At 38.6% G+C, this 20,868-nt stretch overlaps 1 protein-coding gene across 2 annotated transcripts in view; it reads right to left on the bottom strand.

Moving 5' to 3' along the window:
- The window catches only part of PDE4D (phosphodiesterase 4D), a 928,932-nt gene that overhangs the window by 386,084 nt on the left and 521,980 nt on the right, over positions 1 to 20,868 (bottom strand). The window contains exon 1 of one of the 2 annotated variants that reach the window (XM_036761396.1): positions 18,655 to 18,902. The exons of the other annotated variant lie outside the window; for it this stretch is intronic. Coding sequence (XP_036617291.1) covers positions 18,655 to 18,743 — 89 coding nt within the window. The 5' untranslated portion in view covers positions 18,744 to 18,902. Of the gene's footprint in view, positions 1 to 18,654; positions 18,903 to 20,868 lie in introns of those variants that run through there. 2 annotated transcript variants of the gene reach the window in all.

A 20,868-nucleotide genomic window follows, 5' to 3' on the forward strand; every position in this document is an offset into this window, starting at 1 on the left:
TCAACTGATGAGCATCCCTTTGATGTCCAATTCATAACCACCGCATAAAGAGCTGCTATAAACATTTTTGTACAAATAGATCCTTTCCCCCCCTTTTCTGAATGTCTGAGATACAGACCCAGCAGTGCCAGAAATCTCTTAAAAAATATTAATCTCTTTATTCATTGTTATTCCCTAAAATGATATTGTTGTTGTTAAGTTGTGGCTAACTCTTTGTAACCCCATGGACAATACTGCCCATTGGGTTTTCTTGGTAAATACTGGAGCGGTGTGCTATTTCTTTTTCCAGTGCATTAAGGCAAACAGGTCAAGTGACTTGCCCAGGGTCACACAGCTATTAAATGTCTGAGGCTACATTTGAACTCCAGATCCAGCGCTATATCTACTGAGTCAATGATATTTTGCTACGTATTATGAGCCACATTATTTCTTGTACTGGCTAAGCTACTATCTACAGGTAATCTCCTCTTTCTGAAAGAGAAATTCTTTCAAGGTAGAGTCAATTCTTGGAGGATAATCATCTAGCTGGCTGATGATTCAGATTTCCTATTTCTTCCCTCTTCCTGCCTTTGGGACATTTCAGTCCTCGGTCATACTAATACCTAAGAACATGTAGGGGACACTGACAAAGAAAATTCAGTCAGGTAATGTTGTTTCTTATTAATAGCTCTGTCTGCGGAAAAGATTAATGGACTAAGCAACTGGCAGCAGCTAAAAGAGAGATCTGATTACATGAAGAGTTAATCCTGCCCTGTTGAATTCATCATGGAGAAAAAAATAACAATGATGGTTCAAGCAATAATGATAAATGGCATCTGCATGGCGTGTTAAAGCTTCATTGTGCTTTCTATATATTATTTCGTTTGAGTCTTACAACTACCATGTGTGGCAAATAGTTATTATCCTCATTTTAGAGATGAGAAAAGTGAGACAGACAGAACTTAAGTGACTCATCCCATAGAGAGTAAGCCTGCGACGCAACAGTCTGAACTCCACGTCTTCTTTACTCCAATTCCAGCTCTCAGTCCACTGCAGTCCATCTGTTGTTGTTATTCAGTTGTCTTCAGTCATGTCAGAGTCTTCCCAACTCCATTTGGGGTTTTCTTGGCAGAGATACTGAAGTGGTTTGCTATTTCCTTCCCTGGCACATTTCACAGATGAGGAAACGGAGGCAAACAGGGTTAAGTGACTTGCCCAGGGTCACCCAGCTAGTAAGCATCTAAAGTCAAATTTGAAGTCAGGTCTTACTGACTTCAGGTCCAGCACTTTATCCATTGTGCCACTGCACTATACTGCCTCTCTCAATGATTGGCTTAAAAGAAAGAATTCCTTCCCCATTCATCTAAAGGCCAATCAGATGGCCTGAAATTTGCATTGATAAAGCTTCCAAGACAGAAAAATTCAGATTCTCAGCAGGCTCTATGGGCTCTGATCTAGGAAAATACTATACCTGTAGGATTTGGGAATGAAATCCAAAGAGGATACCCTCCTGGGGCTGTTAAAATACATATAAAACTGGAATAAGTTAGACACTATAATTCAACTCTCTCTGGACAAACAACTCCACAATATCTTCACATATCTTGCTCTGTCCCAGATTTCATAATTGACGTGATTTTGACGCTGTTGTTCAGTCATTCAGGCGTGTCTAATTCTTCGTGACCCCATGGACCATAGCACGTCAGTACTGTCCAAGTTTTTCTTGGCAAAGATACTAGAGTGGTTCACCATTTCCTCTTCTAGTGGGTTAAGGCAAACAGACGTTATGTGACTTGCCCAGGATCACACAGCCAGTAAGTGTCTGAGGCTAGATTTGAACTCAGGAAGATGAATCTTCCTGACTTCCGGCCAGTATATTACCCAGCTACCTGTCAAGAAGACCTAAGTTAAAATGTGCTCCCAGACAGTTACTAGCGGCGTGACCTTGGGCAAGTCACTTAACATTGTTTCCCTCAGTTTCCTCATCTGTAAAATGAGTTGGAGAAGGAAATCGTGAACCACTCCTCCAGCATCCCTGCCAAGAAAACCCAAATGGGGTCACAAAGAGTCTGAAACAACTGAAAAACAACAGAACGACTTCCTGACTCCAGGCTCAGTGCTTTATCTACTAAGCCACCTAGCTGCCTCCTTTTGATGTTGTATATCACACTTTAAAATCCATGAAATAAATCATTTTTGGGGCTGCTGTGACTCTCCGTTCTGCTCTATCAGTATCATGGAAATGAGGCAGGCATCCAAGCAGCAACTGACATCCGAAAACTTTAGTAGATGTTTCTTTTCACAGGGATGTTCGCTAAAGTTAATGATGATATTTTGACATAGCATAAAGACTAACTTGTTTATTTAATGTCCTAGAGGCCTAAGATACATCAACAACTGTTTTGTAGTACTCCTTAGAGAACAGTAATAACAAACCAACAACAACATCTATTTGGGATTTCAGGTTTGCAAAGCACTTCACAGATTCATCTCATTTGATCTTCACAACCACTCTGAACTCTCGGTGCTATTATTATGCGCGTTTTACAGACGAGGAAACTGAGGCAGAGAATGGTAAAGTGACTTGGCCCAATGTCACAGGGCTAGTAAATGTGTCTGAAGACACGCGTAAACTCTGGTGTTCCTGACTCCGAATCCAGCACAACCCCCTGAAACAACTAACCATTCTCATTAAAACAAAAGGCATCAGTAAAACTTTAAAGTTTAAAACAAACGGAAAATGCTTGTTGAAGCCAACACAAAAATTTAGCCCTTTAAAAGACTCCCAAATCCTAAACTCGCCACTTCCATTTCCTTTCTTGGGAATTTGTCAAGTTAAGACTGTTCTTCTCTACCATGTTCCCTCATTGAACTTAGCTCTGGATTGGGAAGAAAAGCCCTAAGTGTGCTCTGGTTGCTGAATATCTCAACCAAGGAAGAAGTAAGTAGAGCCCACAGCTGGATACAGGGACTCTTGTGATTGATTCATTAAACAGCAAGTATTTAATGAGCCCTTCCTTATAATGTGCCAGGCACTATGCAAGGCCCTGAGTCTACAAAAAACAAAAGAAAATCTTTAGATTAGCAGACAGAGATTGTCCAGGATCATGTAACTTGTAAATGTCCCAAGTAGGACTCAAACTCATGTATTCCAGAAGCCAACTCCCTGGTCTATCCAGGACAACACCTTACTTAAAAAAAGAAAAAGTGATTACCAAGTAAAACACTCTAAGCAACATTTTTCAATTTTTTCAGCAAACTATTCTAACCAAGAGCTGAAGAAAGTATAGAGGGAATACACCTTTTTTTTTTTTTTGCCTCCTTCTATGGGATTGACATACATTGGGTAATTAGAGGAATGTGCATATTTACCTTTCAGTTCTTCGAAGATCAGGATTGTGCATCAGAAAGTTTGATTTCTGAAGAAAGGATGTGTTCTTTCCACTAATCCATGACATAGGTCAGAGCACTACGTTAGTGTCATCAGATAAGCTGAATTTCTGGTTGCAGTTGCAATACTTACCAGGTCTAATTGGGCAATCACTTAGGTTCAGTTTTTGCATCTATGAAATGAGGATAACAAAACCACCCCTGCCTCAGTAACAGATATACTACATGGAATAAATGGAAACCTGTGTGCAAAAATTCTGTGTAAATACACAGAAGGGCATAATTATCTTCTTATGTATTACTATTGTGTTCACACATCAACAGGAAGAATAAATTCCATTGTTTGAATATGAACTGGAAGCTGGATGACTGATTTCTAAAGTGAAAAGCAACTGTATTGATTTCCCAGCATGCAAGCATATTAAACACTTCTTTTTTAGTTTGACTCAAAATATTATGAATCATTTTTTCTGCCTAAAGTCCTTTCTAGGCTTTTCCCATTTGTAGTGTGCAAGAGGTCAAGACCTGTAGAGACTCCTGGAAAAATGGATTAAGGGTGGTAATACCCAAATGTGGGCAGCTAGGTGATGCAGTGCTGGGCCTGGAATCAGGAGGACCTGAGTTCAAATCCAGACTCAGACACTTACTAGCTGTGTGACCCTGGGCAAATCACTTAACCTGCTTCCCTCAGTTTCTTCATCTCTAAAATGAGCTAGAGAAGGCAATGGCAAACCACTCTAGTACCTTTGCCAGGAAAATCCCAAACGGGCTCATGAAGAGTTGGTCACAACTGAAATGACTAAACACTAACCAGATTTTGAACAAGATATACCTCATTTAGTTAAGATCCGTAATTTCCCCATTCTCTGATGGAATGACCATCGGTACCCACTTAAGGACAGGAAACCTTTCGCATTCAAAGGACATTAGGGTATTGATCATGTGAAGTTTACTTTGATTACTGGGCGGGTGGTGGAGAATTCTTGAGTGACAAAGGAAGAAACTGAATAGGTTTAGGTGATTATCCTTCTATTAAATGTAAGCCGAATGAAACTGAAATAGTAGCTATCATTTAAACATATAATGGCTTTATGGTTTGCAAAACACTTTATATATGTTATCTAATTTAATTCATTTGACACATCTGGGAAATGGGGGCAACTATTTTTCCTATTTTATATATGAAGAAACTGAGACTGAGGCTAAGTGACTTGTCCAGGGTCTCACAGTTAGGAAGGTCTCAGACTGGATTGGAACTCAGGTTTTCTAGTCTCTACATCCAACATTCTATTTACTGAGCCATCTAACTGCCAAACTCTATTTTAGCATAACGTAATCTTTCCCTAGTTCAAGATTGCTACAAATGTTACCTCTCAGACTGTCTTCTGGTAGATATCTGAGGGAGATTGTCAATTTGTATATTTCTCTCTCTGAGCTAAAAATGTTAGAATTTATTATAATGTTCAATAAATAAAAAAATATTTCTGGCACTCACGCCCAAAACATAGGCTATATTATTAATACATATATATTGATACCAACCTCTGCTTTTCCCATTGTACTTTTCAATAAGGAGTGGAAAATGTATTTCCAGAATATCCCTGTCCCTGTTCTCTGGGAAAGAGTTTGATGACATCGAATTAATTACATAATGGGATAGGGCAGGTCAATGAACATTTATTCAGCACCTACTGTTTGCCAGGCACTGTGCTAAGCACTGGGGATACAAAGAAAGGAAAAAGATAGTCCCTATTTTCAAGAAGATCACAGTCTAATGGGGGAGACAATCTGCAAGCAACCATATATATATACAATATACGCTCAGAATAAATTGGACATTATCGACAGTGGGAAGGTACTGAAATTAAGAGGGCTTTGGAAAGGCTTCATGGAACAGAAGGTGGGATTTTAGCTGGGACTTGAAGGAAACCAGGAAAGTGAGAAGGTGGAGATGAGGAGGGAGAGCATTCCAGGCAGAAAGGACAAGTGAAATTAGCCATAATTTATGGAGATGAAATATCTTGTTTGGGAAACAGCAGGAGGCCACCGTTATCACCCCTAGATTTAGAGTACAAGGCTCTGTGTGTGTGTGTGTGTGTGTGTGTGTGTGAGAGAGAGAGAGAGAGAGAGAGAGAGAGAGAGAGAGAGAGAGAGAGAGACCGGGGTGGGGGGAAGGGTAAAAATGTAAGAAGGCAGTAATGAGTGCTAAGTTTTAATGTTGCTATTAACTGCATTTAGCCAATCTCCATTTTGTCCAGTTACTATAAACACTCTTATTAGCCAAAGAAAAGAGAAAAAAAGTTTGAAAAGTTCAGTGTATCTTATTCTCCTAAGCAAAAGTCCTCCCCTGTGCCTCACTCATACATGTCCTTACCATGTCTTTCCTTACCATGTCTTTCCTTCTTTCTTTTTCTTTCTTTCTTTCTCTCTTTCTTTCTTTCTTTCTTTCTTTCTTTCTTTCTTTCTTTCTTTCTTTCTTTCTTTCTTTCTTTCTTTCTCTTTCTTTATTTCTTTCTTTCTTTCTTTATTTCTTTCTTTCTTTCTTCATTCCTTCCTTCCTTCCTTCCTTCCTTCCTTCCTTCCTTCCTTTCTTTCTTTCTTTCCTTCTTTCTTTCTTCCTTCCTTCCTTCCTTCCTTCCTCTCTTTCTTTCTTTCCTTCTTTCTTTCTTTCCACACACATATATACATACACACATATACCTATACATATCATCTATCGTTGTAACTTTATGTAGGCATAGTGGTTACTAGAGCTCATGTGTTACACTCATCTAATCCCTCTCCCCACTCCACCCCCCCCCCCATGCTCTTCATATAAACTCCTTAGGGGCAGGCACTGTTTAGTGCTGGGATTGGAATCAGGAAGATTTCCAGATGCTGTCCTGGGTCCTCCTCTCTTCCTCCTCTGTACTTGTTGATTTTACCAATTCCCTTGGGTTCAATGATCATTTCTATTCAGATGATTCTTTTTACCCAGGTCTAACCTCCCTCCATACTGCCAGTCTTGCATCACTAAGTCTTAATAAAGCATCTGAGACATACAACATGTTCAAAACACAACTAATCATCTTGTTGTCCTCATCCTTTCAATTCCCTCACCCCTAAGCATTCTCTTCATCCCAGCATCTTCTATTACCATCGAGGGCATCACTGCCTTCCCAGTCACCCAGACTCAGTGTCATCCTCCGCCTCTCACTTGCATTCACCCCACATGGCCATGTTGTCATCGTCTTCTTGTTTCTATTGCACCATCTGTCTTAGACATCCCTTATCACCTTACCACCTCATCCTTGTACTGTTACATTAGTCTGCTGGTTTGTTTCCCTATCTCAAGTCCATCTATCACTCAGCTGCCAAAGTGACCTTCCTAAAGCATAGGCATGACCACGACCTACCCTCATCCCACTTAATAAACCCTAATGCCTCCCTGTTACCCACAGGATCGAATATAAAATCCTTAGTTTGTCTTTGAAAGCCTTTAACAACCTGGCCCCTTTCTACCTTTTCAGTCTTCTGACACTTTAGTCAGTTCCTCATATTCTAGCCCACATCATCATGAGCTGACTTGTACTCTTCACACCCAACAAGCACACCATTTCCTGACTCTGAGGCTGGACTCTTGGGGAAGGAGGAAGCTGTATCCCATGCCTCCAATGCTTCCCCTTTCCATCTCCTTACTTCCTTCAAGACTCAACTCAAATTCCATTTCCTGTAAGAGGTCTTTCCTGGTACCTCCCCTCTGAGATTATGTGGCCTGCATTTTGTACATACATAGTTGTGTGCATGTTATCTCTTCCAATAGAATGTGAACTTCTTGGGGGCTGGGACTATTTTTGCCTTTCTTTGACTCTTCAGGGCTTAGCACAGTCCCTGATACATCTTAAACTCTTATGCTTAAACAAATGCTTGTTGACTGTGGACTCTGAGTCCCTGCCTCACACACTTACTAGTTCTGTAATTTGGGCAAGTCATTTAATCTCCATCAGCCTCAATTTCTTCCTCTGTATAAAAGCAGATAGTAGCACTCACCTCACAGGGTCGCTGTGAGGATTAAAGGAGATGACATTTGTAAAGCGCTCTGCAAACCCTGAAGTGCTATGTGAATGTCAGCTATGATTAGCTGTTATGTTCCTGGCACCTATCATGCTACCACACCCACAGAAGGCATTTAACAAATGTTTGTTGTACCGAATTGAATGAATGAATAGAAAAGATAATTTAACAACTGCAGCAGATCAAATAACAAGGTCTAGAAACAACATTTACAGGCACCTTAGCCATAATTTGGTTTAGCTAGGGGCAGCTAGGTGATGCGGTGGATAGAGTCAGGATACAGCCTGGAGTCAGGAAGACTGATCTTCAAATCTGGCCTCAGACACTTACTATTTGTGTGATTCTGGGAAAGTCACTTAACCCCGTTTGCCTCAATTTCCTCATCTGTAAAATCAGCTGAAGAAAAAAAATGGCAAACCACTCTAGTATCTTTGCCAAGAAAACCACAAATAGGTTTGTGAAGAGTTGGATATGACCGAAAAGGACTGAACAGCAACAACAACTCATAATTTATATCATAAATAGCTTAGTCTGGCCAGCGTTACTTTGAACCCATGTTTTTTTTTATCATCTGTAGGATTAATTTTTTGAATGCTCTATGTTTGTATAAACTCACGAAGGGTGGTTTTTGGAGGCAGATGTTAACAAATTTATTGTGCCCCCCCCCCCAAAAAAAAAGCCTCCTGCAACATACATAATGCTGCTGTTAATTTTTATTCCTAAACTTCGTGATTCTGTGATATGTTCTACATTTTAATTGACTCTATTCTTCCCTGTGACCCACATACTTTAGTTCTTAAGCTGACATACGAGGCCAAGATGTACTCTGGGGTTCACTTAAACCTTCATCAGATTCCTTTTGTGATTTAAGTTCTCAGGTCTTTGTGAATGTGATAAAACAGAAGGCCAATTAACTTAGTGGGTTGAAACATGATGTAAATGAGTCGAACATAGATTAAGAGGCCAATCTCCATAAATGCCAGTTCATTTTTTCCTATTTCTTTGCACCCAAATTAAACACTTTTATACAACTCTGCCAATCACTTCACAAATTCATTCATGTGAGCACAAAATCCTAGAAATTAAGGCTGGAGGGGGCCTAAAAATGATTTCACTGATTCCTCTTCATTCTGCAGATGAGACAACAGAAATACATGCAACCAGAGCAATACATGAAGCAGAGCAAGGACCAGGACCGAGGCCTCCTGATTTCTAGTCCAATGTCTTACCCTTTGCATCGTACTGCTTCTCACAAGGGAGACTAGATTTAGCACCCACTTGTCACCACTATTGGAATGACTTCTATTTGGTTCTTGAAGGCTAGGCCAGCAGGGACAAGCTCAGGCAGGTTCTAAAAATCTGAAAAGATGTGCCAGCCTGGCTAAATACAGAGAGGCTAAATACAGCATGCTGACCACTTGGTGATGAATTCTTTGGCCCCAGGAATACATGAGATAAAGGAAAAATATAAAATGGGCCTCGGTCATCTATGTAAACCCCCATTCTTCTACAATGACAGCAATACAAAAGAAGAGGCAGAAAATGCTAAGAGTCACACAAATTTATCAGTCAATAAATATTGACGTAACTGTGGTTTCTCTATGGATGAAATCCTTGTCCTATCACCTGGTTGATTTACTCCCATAATTGATTCTCCTTTTTGCAGATCACATTGTGCTGAATGCATCAATCCCTGGAATATTATAAAGCCTCCTTAGGGAGAGCATCCACCACTCTTAAAGTACAACTATCCATGAGTGGAGGCAGAATGCCTATTGTCCACATTATGCTATTGATTATGATACACTTTTAAATGGGAAGCCTATTAAGCTGGTCTATCAGTATGAATATCATGGATAAAATCTATAGGAAAATAATAAGCTGGGCCCAAAATTGAATGGGAGGGAGAAAGAGGGTGGATTGCATCAGAAAAACTGTATGATGTTTCCAGTGATCCCAAACTTTCCTCAGAAACCAAAGTTCACTCTAGTATTATTCTGGTGATAGGATGTTCCTGCAAATCATGGACCACCTTAAACTCTGAAGAGTCCAAATTGAGAAGAATTGAAACTGGGTGACATCCCTAACTTATTTCTCTCCTTCACTTATTGCCAAATCTAGACATTTCTACTATTACAACATCTCTAGAACATATGTTTTACCTCCAGTCATAGAGGAGAGGGAGGAAAAAAAACAACCCAAAACATTCTTAAGCACCCACTATGTGTTGGGCACTGTGCAAAGCATTATTTGTAATTATAATATCATTTGATCCACACAAGCCCTAGGAATTAGGTGCTATTATTATCTTCATTTTGCTGAGAAAAATGAAGTAGGAAGAGGTCAACTGATTTGCCCAGGGTCTCAGAGCCTCAGTGTCCCCGCATTTCAAATAAGAGTAGTTTTACGGGACCCCTCTTAATCAGCTCCTAACACTCACCAGCCTTGAACTTAGGCTGTATATATACGTACGTGCGTATGCGTGTGCGTGTGCCTGTGTGTGTGTGTGTGTGTCTAGGGCTATGCTCATTTCTTACTGGAGAGTCTGGAAAGTAGAACCAGGAAAGGAAAATCTCAGCTGTGTATTTCACAGAGCTGATGAGAGGAAGGTGCTTCATAAACTTGATAGAGCCCCAGAAACAGGAGCCATTAATATTAGATACAGTTGAATGAGTGTTTTCGTGACGTACACAGGAGTTCTTACTTAGACTGGGCAGTCTATCTACTACTCTGGCCAAGTTCTGCCTTCCTTCATTTTACTCCATTACTTCCAATTTCACTCTTTGGAACTTAGTTAAAGCACTCATTGTCCTTAGGATATTTGCCTTTTGAATATTTTAGGTTTAACTTGATCCAAGTGGTACAGGCTATGTTCAGCTCATACTCAGTCCTTTTTTCTTTTTTCTTTAACATTTTGATTAGTCCCTTCCAAATGTTAGCCTTTCCCTGGTAATAAAGCATAAGGTTTAACTACTTTTTTTCCTTCCTCTTCTAAAAGATGGAACCATTGAAGATTTTTTTTTTTCCTTAATGAGCCCTGCTGAGGAGGGCAAAAGTTATTCTTAGCCTTAAAATCCCCCCAAATCTGAAAGAAGACCATGAGCAGTTCTCTGAGGCATTTTGTTTTGGGAACCAGGATATAAAGATGTTGAATTATGTTGGTAAAGTAGGAAATGCAGGAAGAAATACTTCTGGAGTAGATAGATTAAGGACAAGGTTTTGGAATAGAACTTAAAGGTCACCTGAAGGTTGGGAGGTGGAACTTCAGAACTGGTATTCAAAAGCAAACAATTACATGAATAAGCAAAAAATAAAGTCCTATACAACTCCAATCTTACAGGTAAAGAAAGAGAGACTCAGTAATTTAAGGGAGCTAGCTGCTCACAGTCACATAGTAAGTACATTTTAGAATTAGTATTAAAAGGAAATCAATTTTATGAACAAAGGAAATAACACTTATTAGTAATAGCTATTTAAAATGCCAATTTTAGGTATAAACATTTCTTAGGGATTCATTTCAATATGAGTTTCTTAGGTACTTACTATGTTCTAAGCATTGTGCTTGGTCCTATGAATATCAAGACAAAATAAAGCAGCCCCTCAAGGATCTTACATTCTAAGTGAGGAAACAAAATGGAGGCTTTTTTTCTGAGTTGGTAAACTAACATTCCTAGTAAGGAAAGTTTAACTTTTCATTGCTATGACAGAATAATTAGGTCTAAAACAGGATGGAGCCAACCTCTCTACTTCAGAGCATCCCTCACCTACTCAGTGCAGAAGGCAAAGGAGAGTTTTGGCAGTAATAACCATATGACCAATTCTGTCCTCCAGATGGGAAGGGCCAAATGGTAGCCCATGGAGAATAAGGAGACTGCGTCAGGGCAGCACAGATGACAGAACATCTCTTTTTAGATTTTCATTTCTTAACTAGAAAGAGATTTAGTTGTTTATATTAAAGACTTTTTTAAAAAAAATCAGCCTATTCTTTCATGGTAGAGAACAGGTAACATGTGCTTTGAGTATCGTTTAATTTCTCCAAAGCTCATTTTTCTTTTGAGATCTGAATGTGTCCCTGAGCTTTTAAATTAAATCACTAGGTTTACCTAATTGTCCTTTCTCTCTCACTCTCCTTTCTCTTCCCTTCCCTACTTCAATCTTGTGGTTCAATACTTTTTTTTCAGTTGTGTCTGATTTTTGTGACCCCATTTGTGTTATTCTTGGAAAAGATACTGGAATGTTTTTCCATTTCCTTCTCTAGAATATTTGACAGATGAGGAAACTGAGTTAAATAGGGCTAAGTGACTTTCCCAAGGTCACATAGCAAGTAAGTGTCTGAGGCCAGATTTGAATTCTGGAAGATGAGTCTTCCTGAGTCCAGACCCAGCACTCTACCCACTGCCCCACCTAACCCTTGGATTTTAATCTGGACCTTTGATTTCATTGATATAGTGAAATCTGAACGAGAATTTTCTTTGCCAATGTAGATCTTCATCTGCTTGACAACTTATCATGTTATACAGTTGTTTGGAGAGTGAAGAGTTGACCAGGATTATACAGCCCACATGTGTGGCAGGCAGGACTTGAACCCAGGTCTTCTTGTCTTGAGGCTAGCTCTCTATCTCATAGCAGTAATAGTCTGTCAGACAAATGCTGTCACCAAGTCAATATCTGCATTTCTTAATTTTCATGGAACTACCGTAGATGATTACAGTTAAAGGTAAATAAATTACTAAGCAGTTACCTTCTCAGTTCTGCTAAAGATTTAAAAAAAATTTCTTTCATAATTTCTAATCATTACTGATACCACAAATATTGGAATGCTCAACCGTTCTCCTTTTTGTTCACCCTTTGATGCACTGTATGCAGAGGGAATAGATTTGCTTCTTAACAACTTTGAAAGTTCATAGTAACATCACTAACAGACACATTTTGTCATACTGCCCTGTATGTGGCCTGAACTTCTTGGCTGTGGGATCAGGATGCCTCAGCAGAAATGTGGAGAAGCCATCTTTGTGCTGTCGCCAATGTAATAAGCATAAGTTCGATTAATATTTATTAAGCATTGGGACATAAAATAATGATAACTCATATTTATATAACAATTTGCATAAATTCAATTTAATTCAACATGCATTTATTAATGACCTTTTCTGTGCCAGGCATCATTCTAAGACATGCAAAAATAAAAATAGCCCCTGAACTCAAAAGGGCTACATTTCACATTTATTAGGTAAGGTGCATATGGATGATTTACAATATAACATAATCCTGGGCAAAACATTTAACTTCCCAGAGTTTTAGACAATTCTCTAGGAATAGAAATTGAAGAAAAGATAACAGCCTTAAATGGTAGTGGGAGTCTCTGTACCTAAGAGTTACTTGTGCCAATGAAATCCTAATAAGTCCCTATCTCTATTTTGAAAAAAGCTTTGTTGGGGTAGGACAGCGATTATTTTCCCCAGATTATAGGTGAGTAAACTCATCCACAAAGAAGCTCAGAGGCCTGCTCAAGGTTATATGACTACTCTGGCTGAGCCAGAGCTCTACCGCAGGTCTTCTAACAATCCAGTGTTATTTCCACTCCATCATACAAATTCTATCACTACTTAGCCCTATCAGTATTCTATTATAAAGATGCTAGAGACATAGCCTACAGGAGATGGAACTCTTTCTACTGAGTTCCATTCACTATCTAAAAAGGAGTTACGCTATTATGAAAATGGGCTGATGGTGGTGTCTCCCAAGGTGGAGGCCCCTCAGGTGACTACAGTAGGCATACCAACTGGAGACTCTTAAATTTCATGGTCATATATCAAATTTATTTTTTCAGTATGTAGAACGAAGTTTTTGGTTCCACATTATCAACAGTCACTTTCCACAAAAGTAAAGCATTTTCCATTTCCTCTATATTTTGTGTTCTTCAAGATAACATCAAATTCCTATTGTGAAAGGTAAGGAACCAAACAGGAGAGATGTTTCTCACTGCTTTTTATGTTGGTGACAGGAGGGATTGCTTTGTGTGAGACAGTATGGAAGAGATGTAGACAAGACTCATCTCTACTCTTGCCATGGTGGTCCATGAATCAGTCCTTTGCAAAAAAAAAAAATTCCCAATGTCTTACTAAGGATTCATAAACTTTGATACCTGACTTCCAAGGGGTTCCAAAATCTGCTCTGATACCACCTATCCAAACTCACCAAGGGAAGCAACAGGTGAAGGTGAATATTAGATCAGGCATCAGAAGACTAGGGTTCCAGGATCAAGTAATCATTAACTGGTTGGCAGGATTTATCTTCTCTGTTCCTTCATTTTCCTCAAATAAAAAAAGGAATGAGTTCATAGAGGTGGGGAAGAGGTAGAGGGAAAGGTATAAGCATTTCTATGGTGCCTACTCAGTGCCTGGCACTGGGCTAAGTGCTAGGTGATCTCTGAAAACTTTTCTACCCTTAAAATTCTAAATTCTACTCCCCCAAATCTGATAGGTCATACCAAGCTGAAAAGGTTTGGAATAGAAGCCAGGCAATGGGTGATAAATTTTTCAGCCATTGCAACTATGACCGTTTACTATTGAGGCCACTTATAGACTCGTAGATAGAGCATCAGGCCTGGAGTCAGCAGGACCTAAGTTCAAATTTGGTCTCAGACACTTATTAGCTGGGTGACCCTGGATGAGTCACTTAACTTATGTCTACCTCAGTTTCCTCAACCACAAAATGGAGATAGTATTAGCACCTACTTCCCAAGGTTTTGTGGGGATCAAATGACATAAAATTTGTAAAGCACTTAGATGATCAACCCAAGCTGCATTGTTGGAAGGTATACTCATACTCAGTAATTAGTGAAGCATTTAAGTATAAATTGTGAAGTATTTAATATCTAGGTATTTAAGTTTTGAAGTATTCTAAATTGCATCTTAGTAGATTAAGTCCATTGTTTTACCCTGTTGTGATCTTCTTGGATCCTCATTCTGTCATCCCATGTGCTACCTACTTCTCAAAGCTTTGTATCATTTGCAAATTTGAGTTATTGCTCAGAAGAGGGCTGAGGACAGATCCCTGTGGCATCCCACCAGGGAAGTAGTTCTAAACCTTTGCAAGTATAAGAACCCTTTTTAATTAAAAAAAAATGTTATAGATCCTTACCTGGCCCCATGGCATGTTTGTAGTTGTTTTATTGGTATCCTTGGATTGAAAAAATATTTTATGACAAAAATTACTTTGCTAATTCCTTAAAGTAAGTTGTAGTTTTGGTAAATCACAATAGTATCTCTATAGATGCAATAATATATCTTTTAAACATATGTATATGAGATATATATATATATATAAATATGTGTATATATATGTATATATACATAGAGGGAGAGAGAGGGAGGGAGGGGGAGAGAGGTAGAGGGAGGGAGGGAGAGTGGAGAGGGGAGAGAGGGAGAGAGGAAGAGAGAGAGAGAGAGAGAGGGAGAGAGAGAGAGAGAGAGAGAGAGAGAGAGTCAGAGAGAGATTTATTTAGTTCATAGAAGACATCTTTATTTCCTATACTGAGTCAAACTGTTGTGTTGTTAATAAAAATAAAAATGAAAAAGCTCAGTGCCTATGAATTTGTGGACCTTGTACAATAATTTTGTAAGCCACCCTACCCTTCTATCATAGACTTGAAAGCACTGTATTAGAGACTTCTTTCCAGGTTAATATTAATTCACTGATCACTACTCTAGGTCTGAGCACCATGTCTAGAGACAGGCAGACTTAAGTTCAAATCTGGCCTCTGACATTTAACCCTCTTTATTATTATTATTTTTTATTTATAATTTTTTATAATTTATATTATATTTTAAAATTTATAATTGTATTTATTTTATATTTATTATTATTAACCCTATTTGTCTCAGTTCCTCATCTGTAAAATGAGCTGGAAAAGGGAATGGCAAATCATTCCAGTATCTTTGCCAAGAAAACCCCAAATGGGGTCACAAAGAGTCAGACAGTACTGAAGTGGCTGAACAACAAGAAGAACATGTGTGTGTGTGTGTGTGTGCATGTGCGTGTGCATGCGTGTGTGTATGTGTGTGTGTGTGTGTAGGACACAAGTGAAATGACTCAACCACAACAAAAAATCCACTTTATTGTACGATAATTTACCCCACACATCTTTCTAACCTATCAGCAGGATAGCAAGACAGGAGGAGTCACTATGCCAAATTTTTAGATGAACTAGATGAAACTTTTAGATGAACATGGTTCTTAAGAATCACTCCTTCTGTTTCTAAATGTTCAATAAATATCCCTTCAGTAAGACACTCTAGAATTTTACCAATAATCATAAAAAGTCATATAGTATACTCATAACATAGTCATATGATAAAGTCATAATATATAATTAGTTTAAAGAATCTACCTTTTTCATTTTTTTTAAACTGAGACACAACCATTTCCATCACTGCAGGTAGGTACCTTTCTCCTCTTTGCTATGATTTTGCCATGATCACTAAGGGAATCTCAGCAATCACAGTCACCATTTCTTTCAGTGCTCTTGCAGGTAGTTCACCTGGGCCTGCTAGCTTGATCCTTTTGGAGTTCTGGGTTCTTTCACCATCTCCTCACTTGACTCTCAGTTTTCATAAAATCACAGATTTAGAGACAGAAGGGACTTTATAGCTCAAATAGTCCAAACCCCTTATTTTATACATGAAGAAAGTGAACCCCTTAAAACTTCAAACAGATTGACCAAGAACTGATCAAGAATGGCCTGGTAAAAACTGTAGAGCCAGAATTAGGGGTTACCAGGTCACTGGCCTCCCAAAAGAGAGTTCTCACTCCTACAACATGTTGATTTTCAGTTCTCTATTTACCGTTTTTTGTTCTCTCTAAACTCCATGGCTTCCTATTGCCTCTAGTATCAAATATAAGCTCTCGTATTTTGTGTTTGAAGATCATTACAATTTGGCCCCAATTTACCTTTCTTACCTTATTCTACATTACTCCCTGTCCCATACTCTACTGGTTCATCAAGCCACATCTTTACTTTGTTTCTTATATATGTGTATTTATTATATTTACCATGAAAGTCCACCTCCTATATCTCTTCCTTGCCTTTGTACACACTGTCTATCCCCCATGTCTGGAATACACTCTGATCTTCCTTCTGATTCTTAGAATCCACTTCTTTCCTTCAAAACTCTGTTAACAGGTCACCTTACAAGTGAAGTCTTCATTATCTCTCTAGGACCCATTCTCCTTTCTATGCCCACCCCTATTTGCCTTGTATTTATTTTATGTGTGCTCATTTACGTACATGTTTTTCCTCCCAATGGAATATATGCTCCTTGAGGACAGGGACTGTTTCATTTTTGTCTTTGTATCCCCACATAATAGATGCTGAATAAATGAAAAATGGATAAATAAAGGATGCTGAAGAAATAATGAATAAATGTTGATTGATTGATCTTAGATCAATACACTTCTTAGAAACTTAATAAAAGCCATTCGTATGACCTTGGACAATTCATGATACCTCTCTGGGCCTCAGTTTCTTCCTCCATAAAATTAGGGCATTCAACTGGAGATCCTCTAAGGTTTTATTCCAGCTCTAAATGTTATGACCCCATGGATCTAAAGTACCCAGTGACCTTGATTTTTTAGTTGACTGGGCACGGTGGCTGAAAAGATATAAATGGAATCCTAATGGCCCGAGAGAGTTACTAAGCCCCCTCCCCCATTAGAAAGTCATTTTGTCCTGGCAAAAACAGAAACCAATTTATGTTAGACTATCTAATACGGTGGTGAAAGGCCGAGGTATTCATCACATAGTGACTATTTCAGATTTCAGACGACCCGTTCTAAACACATACCTTTTCAAACACTAAGCATCAATCTTACCACCTTGCTGGGAAAATAGCAGGCATACAATAAATCCTCACAGAATTGAATTAGATTTCAATTCTAATAAATGAAAACTTCAAAATATACTAAAATATTAAGTCCAAATAAAATATATCCACTACAAAGAAAATAAATGTTTATTAAGAAAATGAAATGTTTAGCATTTGGTTTATTTTAAAAGGTTAAAGGTATAGTGCATTCATTTTTTGATTTTGAGAATTAGGGAAAAAAATCAAGTTACATTTATATATCATATAATAAATAAGTTGTATCCTTTGAATCGCCTGATGTTTATTTTCTAAAATTGTAACAATAGACAAAATTTTACAGTCAAAATTAACAATGTAATGTACAAGAGATCCTTATGATGAAGTTAAAGAAATAATCAACTCTTAATCAATTTCATAGTGCTCAGACATAATCAGATCCAAGAGTTATTGCTGATGAAATTTAGGAAATATTGCTTTTTACTCAGGAATTACAATCTCAACCAATATTGCAAACTTTCAAGATGGAGTTACCCTATTCCTAAATTATTTTCCAAAAAACATACATTATTCTGTCAGCCCTAATTTGTCTATGGACTGTGGCTGCCCAACCAGAAATCTAAACTGTGTTATATATCAATATTTTCATTCTTAATGCTCAGTCCACCTTAGCAGACACAAAAAGTATACTTATTTCCACAAGATTCTTCTGTATCTAGTGGTTTGCTTTAAGATAGCTGTAAACTTGATAATTAAATTACTGTTTTACTATTTTTCACTTTGTCCAGAGGAAATGGCAGTGGAAGTGAAGCTTTTTCATAATATTTCTAGAATCCTTCTGAGAACGGAAGATTAAAATACTACTTTGAAATCATGGCTCTTACATTGTCACTGTCAAGCATAACCCAGCTTATGAAAAAACTTTGATTCCCTCCCATATGGAGATATCCTGGACAACTTCAAAACATACTTTCTCAAGTTCCTTTTCATACCTGAGGGACTGGAAAACCTTCCCTTTCTTTTAAAGGTTTATTTAAAACTGACACTGCCAATTTTACATCACACTGGGCTTGATATACACCTTCATTTCCAAATGAACAATAATGTGACTTTTTTAAGTTCAAAATTTTAATTTTCATCAAACTCACCATTATAATCACTCACTTCTATTAGTCCATTCCAACATAATCAAGACTATCTCAAAGACTGTATTTTATGATCTCATATATACATTTTGCCAAATGCTATATGAGTTAAAGAAGGAATAGCATTTCTTCTTTCCAACATGCCAAAGGTCATCTGCAAAGACCCAACAGCTGCAAGTCAGCCAGAGAAACACTCTCCCAGCTACAACAGGGAATAAAGGTACCTGTAGGATTTGGAGAAACACAATCTCATTTTGGATCGTGGAGACAGACGGGGGATTGAAGCTCCAAGGGGATCCGAAACAAAAGCCATTTGTAGAGATAGTTCCAAAACAGCTCGGAAGAAATGGTCATTCGCAGATGGTGCCCAGTCCTATGGTTGGCCAGGGCCCCCGTTCCCCGCATGAAGCGCTTGTAACTGAGTAAGGGAGTTTCCTCTGCATGACTGGCTAAGCTGCCCTGCCAGAGAGGTAGCCTGCTCAGCTCTGCTCAGGGGTTGGAGGGGATAACCAGGATTTCCTGCTGCATGACACTTTCTCTTTGCAACAGGGATTGCTCCATCCCAAGCCCTTATCTCACCGTTAATGTGAGAAACACTCCCTTGCAAATTTGTTTTTGAATATAATGCTGATTAAAGAGTAAAGCTGCAGTCTACCCCCGAAAAGGAGAGCAAAAAAACCCAGAAGGTCAAAGGCACAGTCAGTTGAACTTGTAAATCCAGCGTGAATCTTGAAAAACAAAATTAACAGATGACTTCTCTTTCAGACTCATGATGGGGATGGTCTGAATTTCATATAATATCATCTTCATTTACGCCAGTCTTAGAGTTTGTTTATATAGTTATTTGCTGCATTTAAAAAAAATGGTGTGATGATCAGAGAAATACCAGTAGCTATTCTGACTACTGGCAAAGTTAATAGGAGAATATAAACAGTCTGGTTACTTTCAGACTTTTTCCTCAAGCAAGCAGTATCTCTGAGGATATTACAGTGACTGTCTTGGATAACTAAGACCCATTTCCTATTCCTTGGCACCTTTAAACTTTCTAAGAAATCTTTTCTTGCAGATTATGAGACTGATAAAGGCAAACAAAACTTCTCCCTGTTTTTATTAAGTCCAAGCTAATTTGGGGTAGGAACATTTTAAGATTCGGTACAGTCAGGCACCAAGAAATCCAATAAAATCACTAAGGGGCTTGTTCACCCTGGGGATTTCATAGTGCGACAGCTCATGTTAACAGCACATCATTCCATCAACCCCCTGTTCAAACACCATTCTGCTAGTGACCTCAGCTGTAAACTAAGAAATAGCTCCACTTCTCTTGGATAAGATTAGAACGGGCTGGAATGCAGAAGAATCATTTAGCCTTCTCTGGACTGTAGCAAATCCACAATTAGGGAAGCTCAAATGCAGTGAACACTCATCTGCCTAATTCAAACAGTTTCCCCTGCTCTCTTACATATTAAAAATCTGTTCCCCTACTTTCCTTAGTAACTAAGACCAGGATCATATATTGCCTATTTCTTAAAAGTAGGTTACTCTCTTTTCCCAATTAAGAAATTTTACCTCCTCCCAAACTTTTCCCCTTTATCCTTTTAGCTGCTATTCATGGTTGGCTTCAAATATTGGCAGACTAGGAGATTACATACGTGGTATACTGGAGTGCTGGGGAGGGAGGAGAAGAAAGTCCACATCTTCTCTCATGTCCTCCATAACAATATATGAAATTTCACTATCATCACTTCATTCCTTTGTGTTCAACACATCTAGGTACTAAGATTAGTACTTAGACACTTACCTGTTTCCTCCAATAAAAAGCAAACATCCCTGAGAAGGGTAACACATCCGCAATGAAAATATCATGTGAATTAGTTTATCCATTGAGATCTCCCATAATATTAAAAAGGATCTCAGAAATGATTTAGTCCAGACCCCTCATTTTACAGATGAAAAAATGAGGCCTTGGAAGTTTAAGTTACTTGCCCATGCTTATACCTAAGTGAATGGTAGAGACAGGATTTGAACCCAGATCCATGGACTGACTTTTTTTCAGCATTCTTTCCACTGACCCAGGCAGCATTCACTTGGAAGCAGAGCAGCTGAAATCAGGAGCAGGGAAGTTGTGGTGTACTGTGATAGTACTGAAAAAGGAAAAGATGGCCTGCCAAAGATGGACTACCTCCTTTTTTTTTTCAAAATATAAGCATCCCCATTTTAACAATTCATCAACAGTAACTGAAAGGCACCCCGTTAGAAGACCAGCCTAGCAGTCAAGAAGACGCGGGTTCAGATCCTGTCTTTAACACATGCAGATTCTGTGACAATCTGCAAATCACTTAACTTCTTACCACTCCAGGTGACTTTTAAAAGTGGAGAGGGTTTCTGATAGAAATCATGCCCCGTGATAGTGAAATCATAGTTCTGAAGTAAACACACAA

This window comes from Trichosurus vulpecula, chromosome 1, assembly GCF_011100635.1.
Source record: "Trichosurus vulpecula isolate mTriVul1 chromosome 1, mTriVul1.pri, whole genome shotgun sequence".
Classification (NCBI taxonomy): Eukaryota; Metazoa; Chordata; class Mammalia; order Diprotodontia; family Phalangeridae; genus Trichosurus; species Trichosurus vulpecula.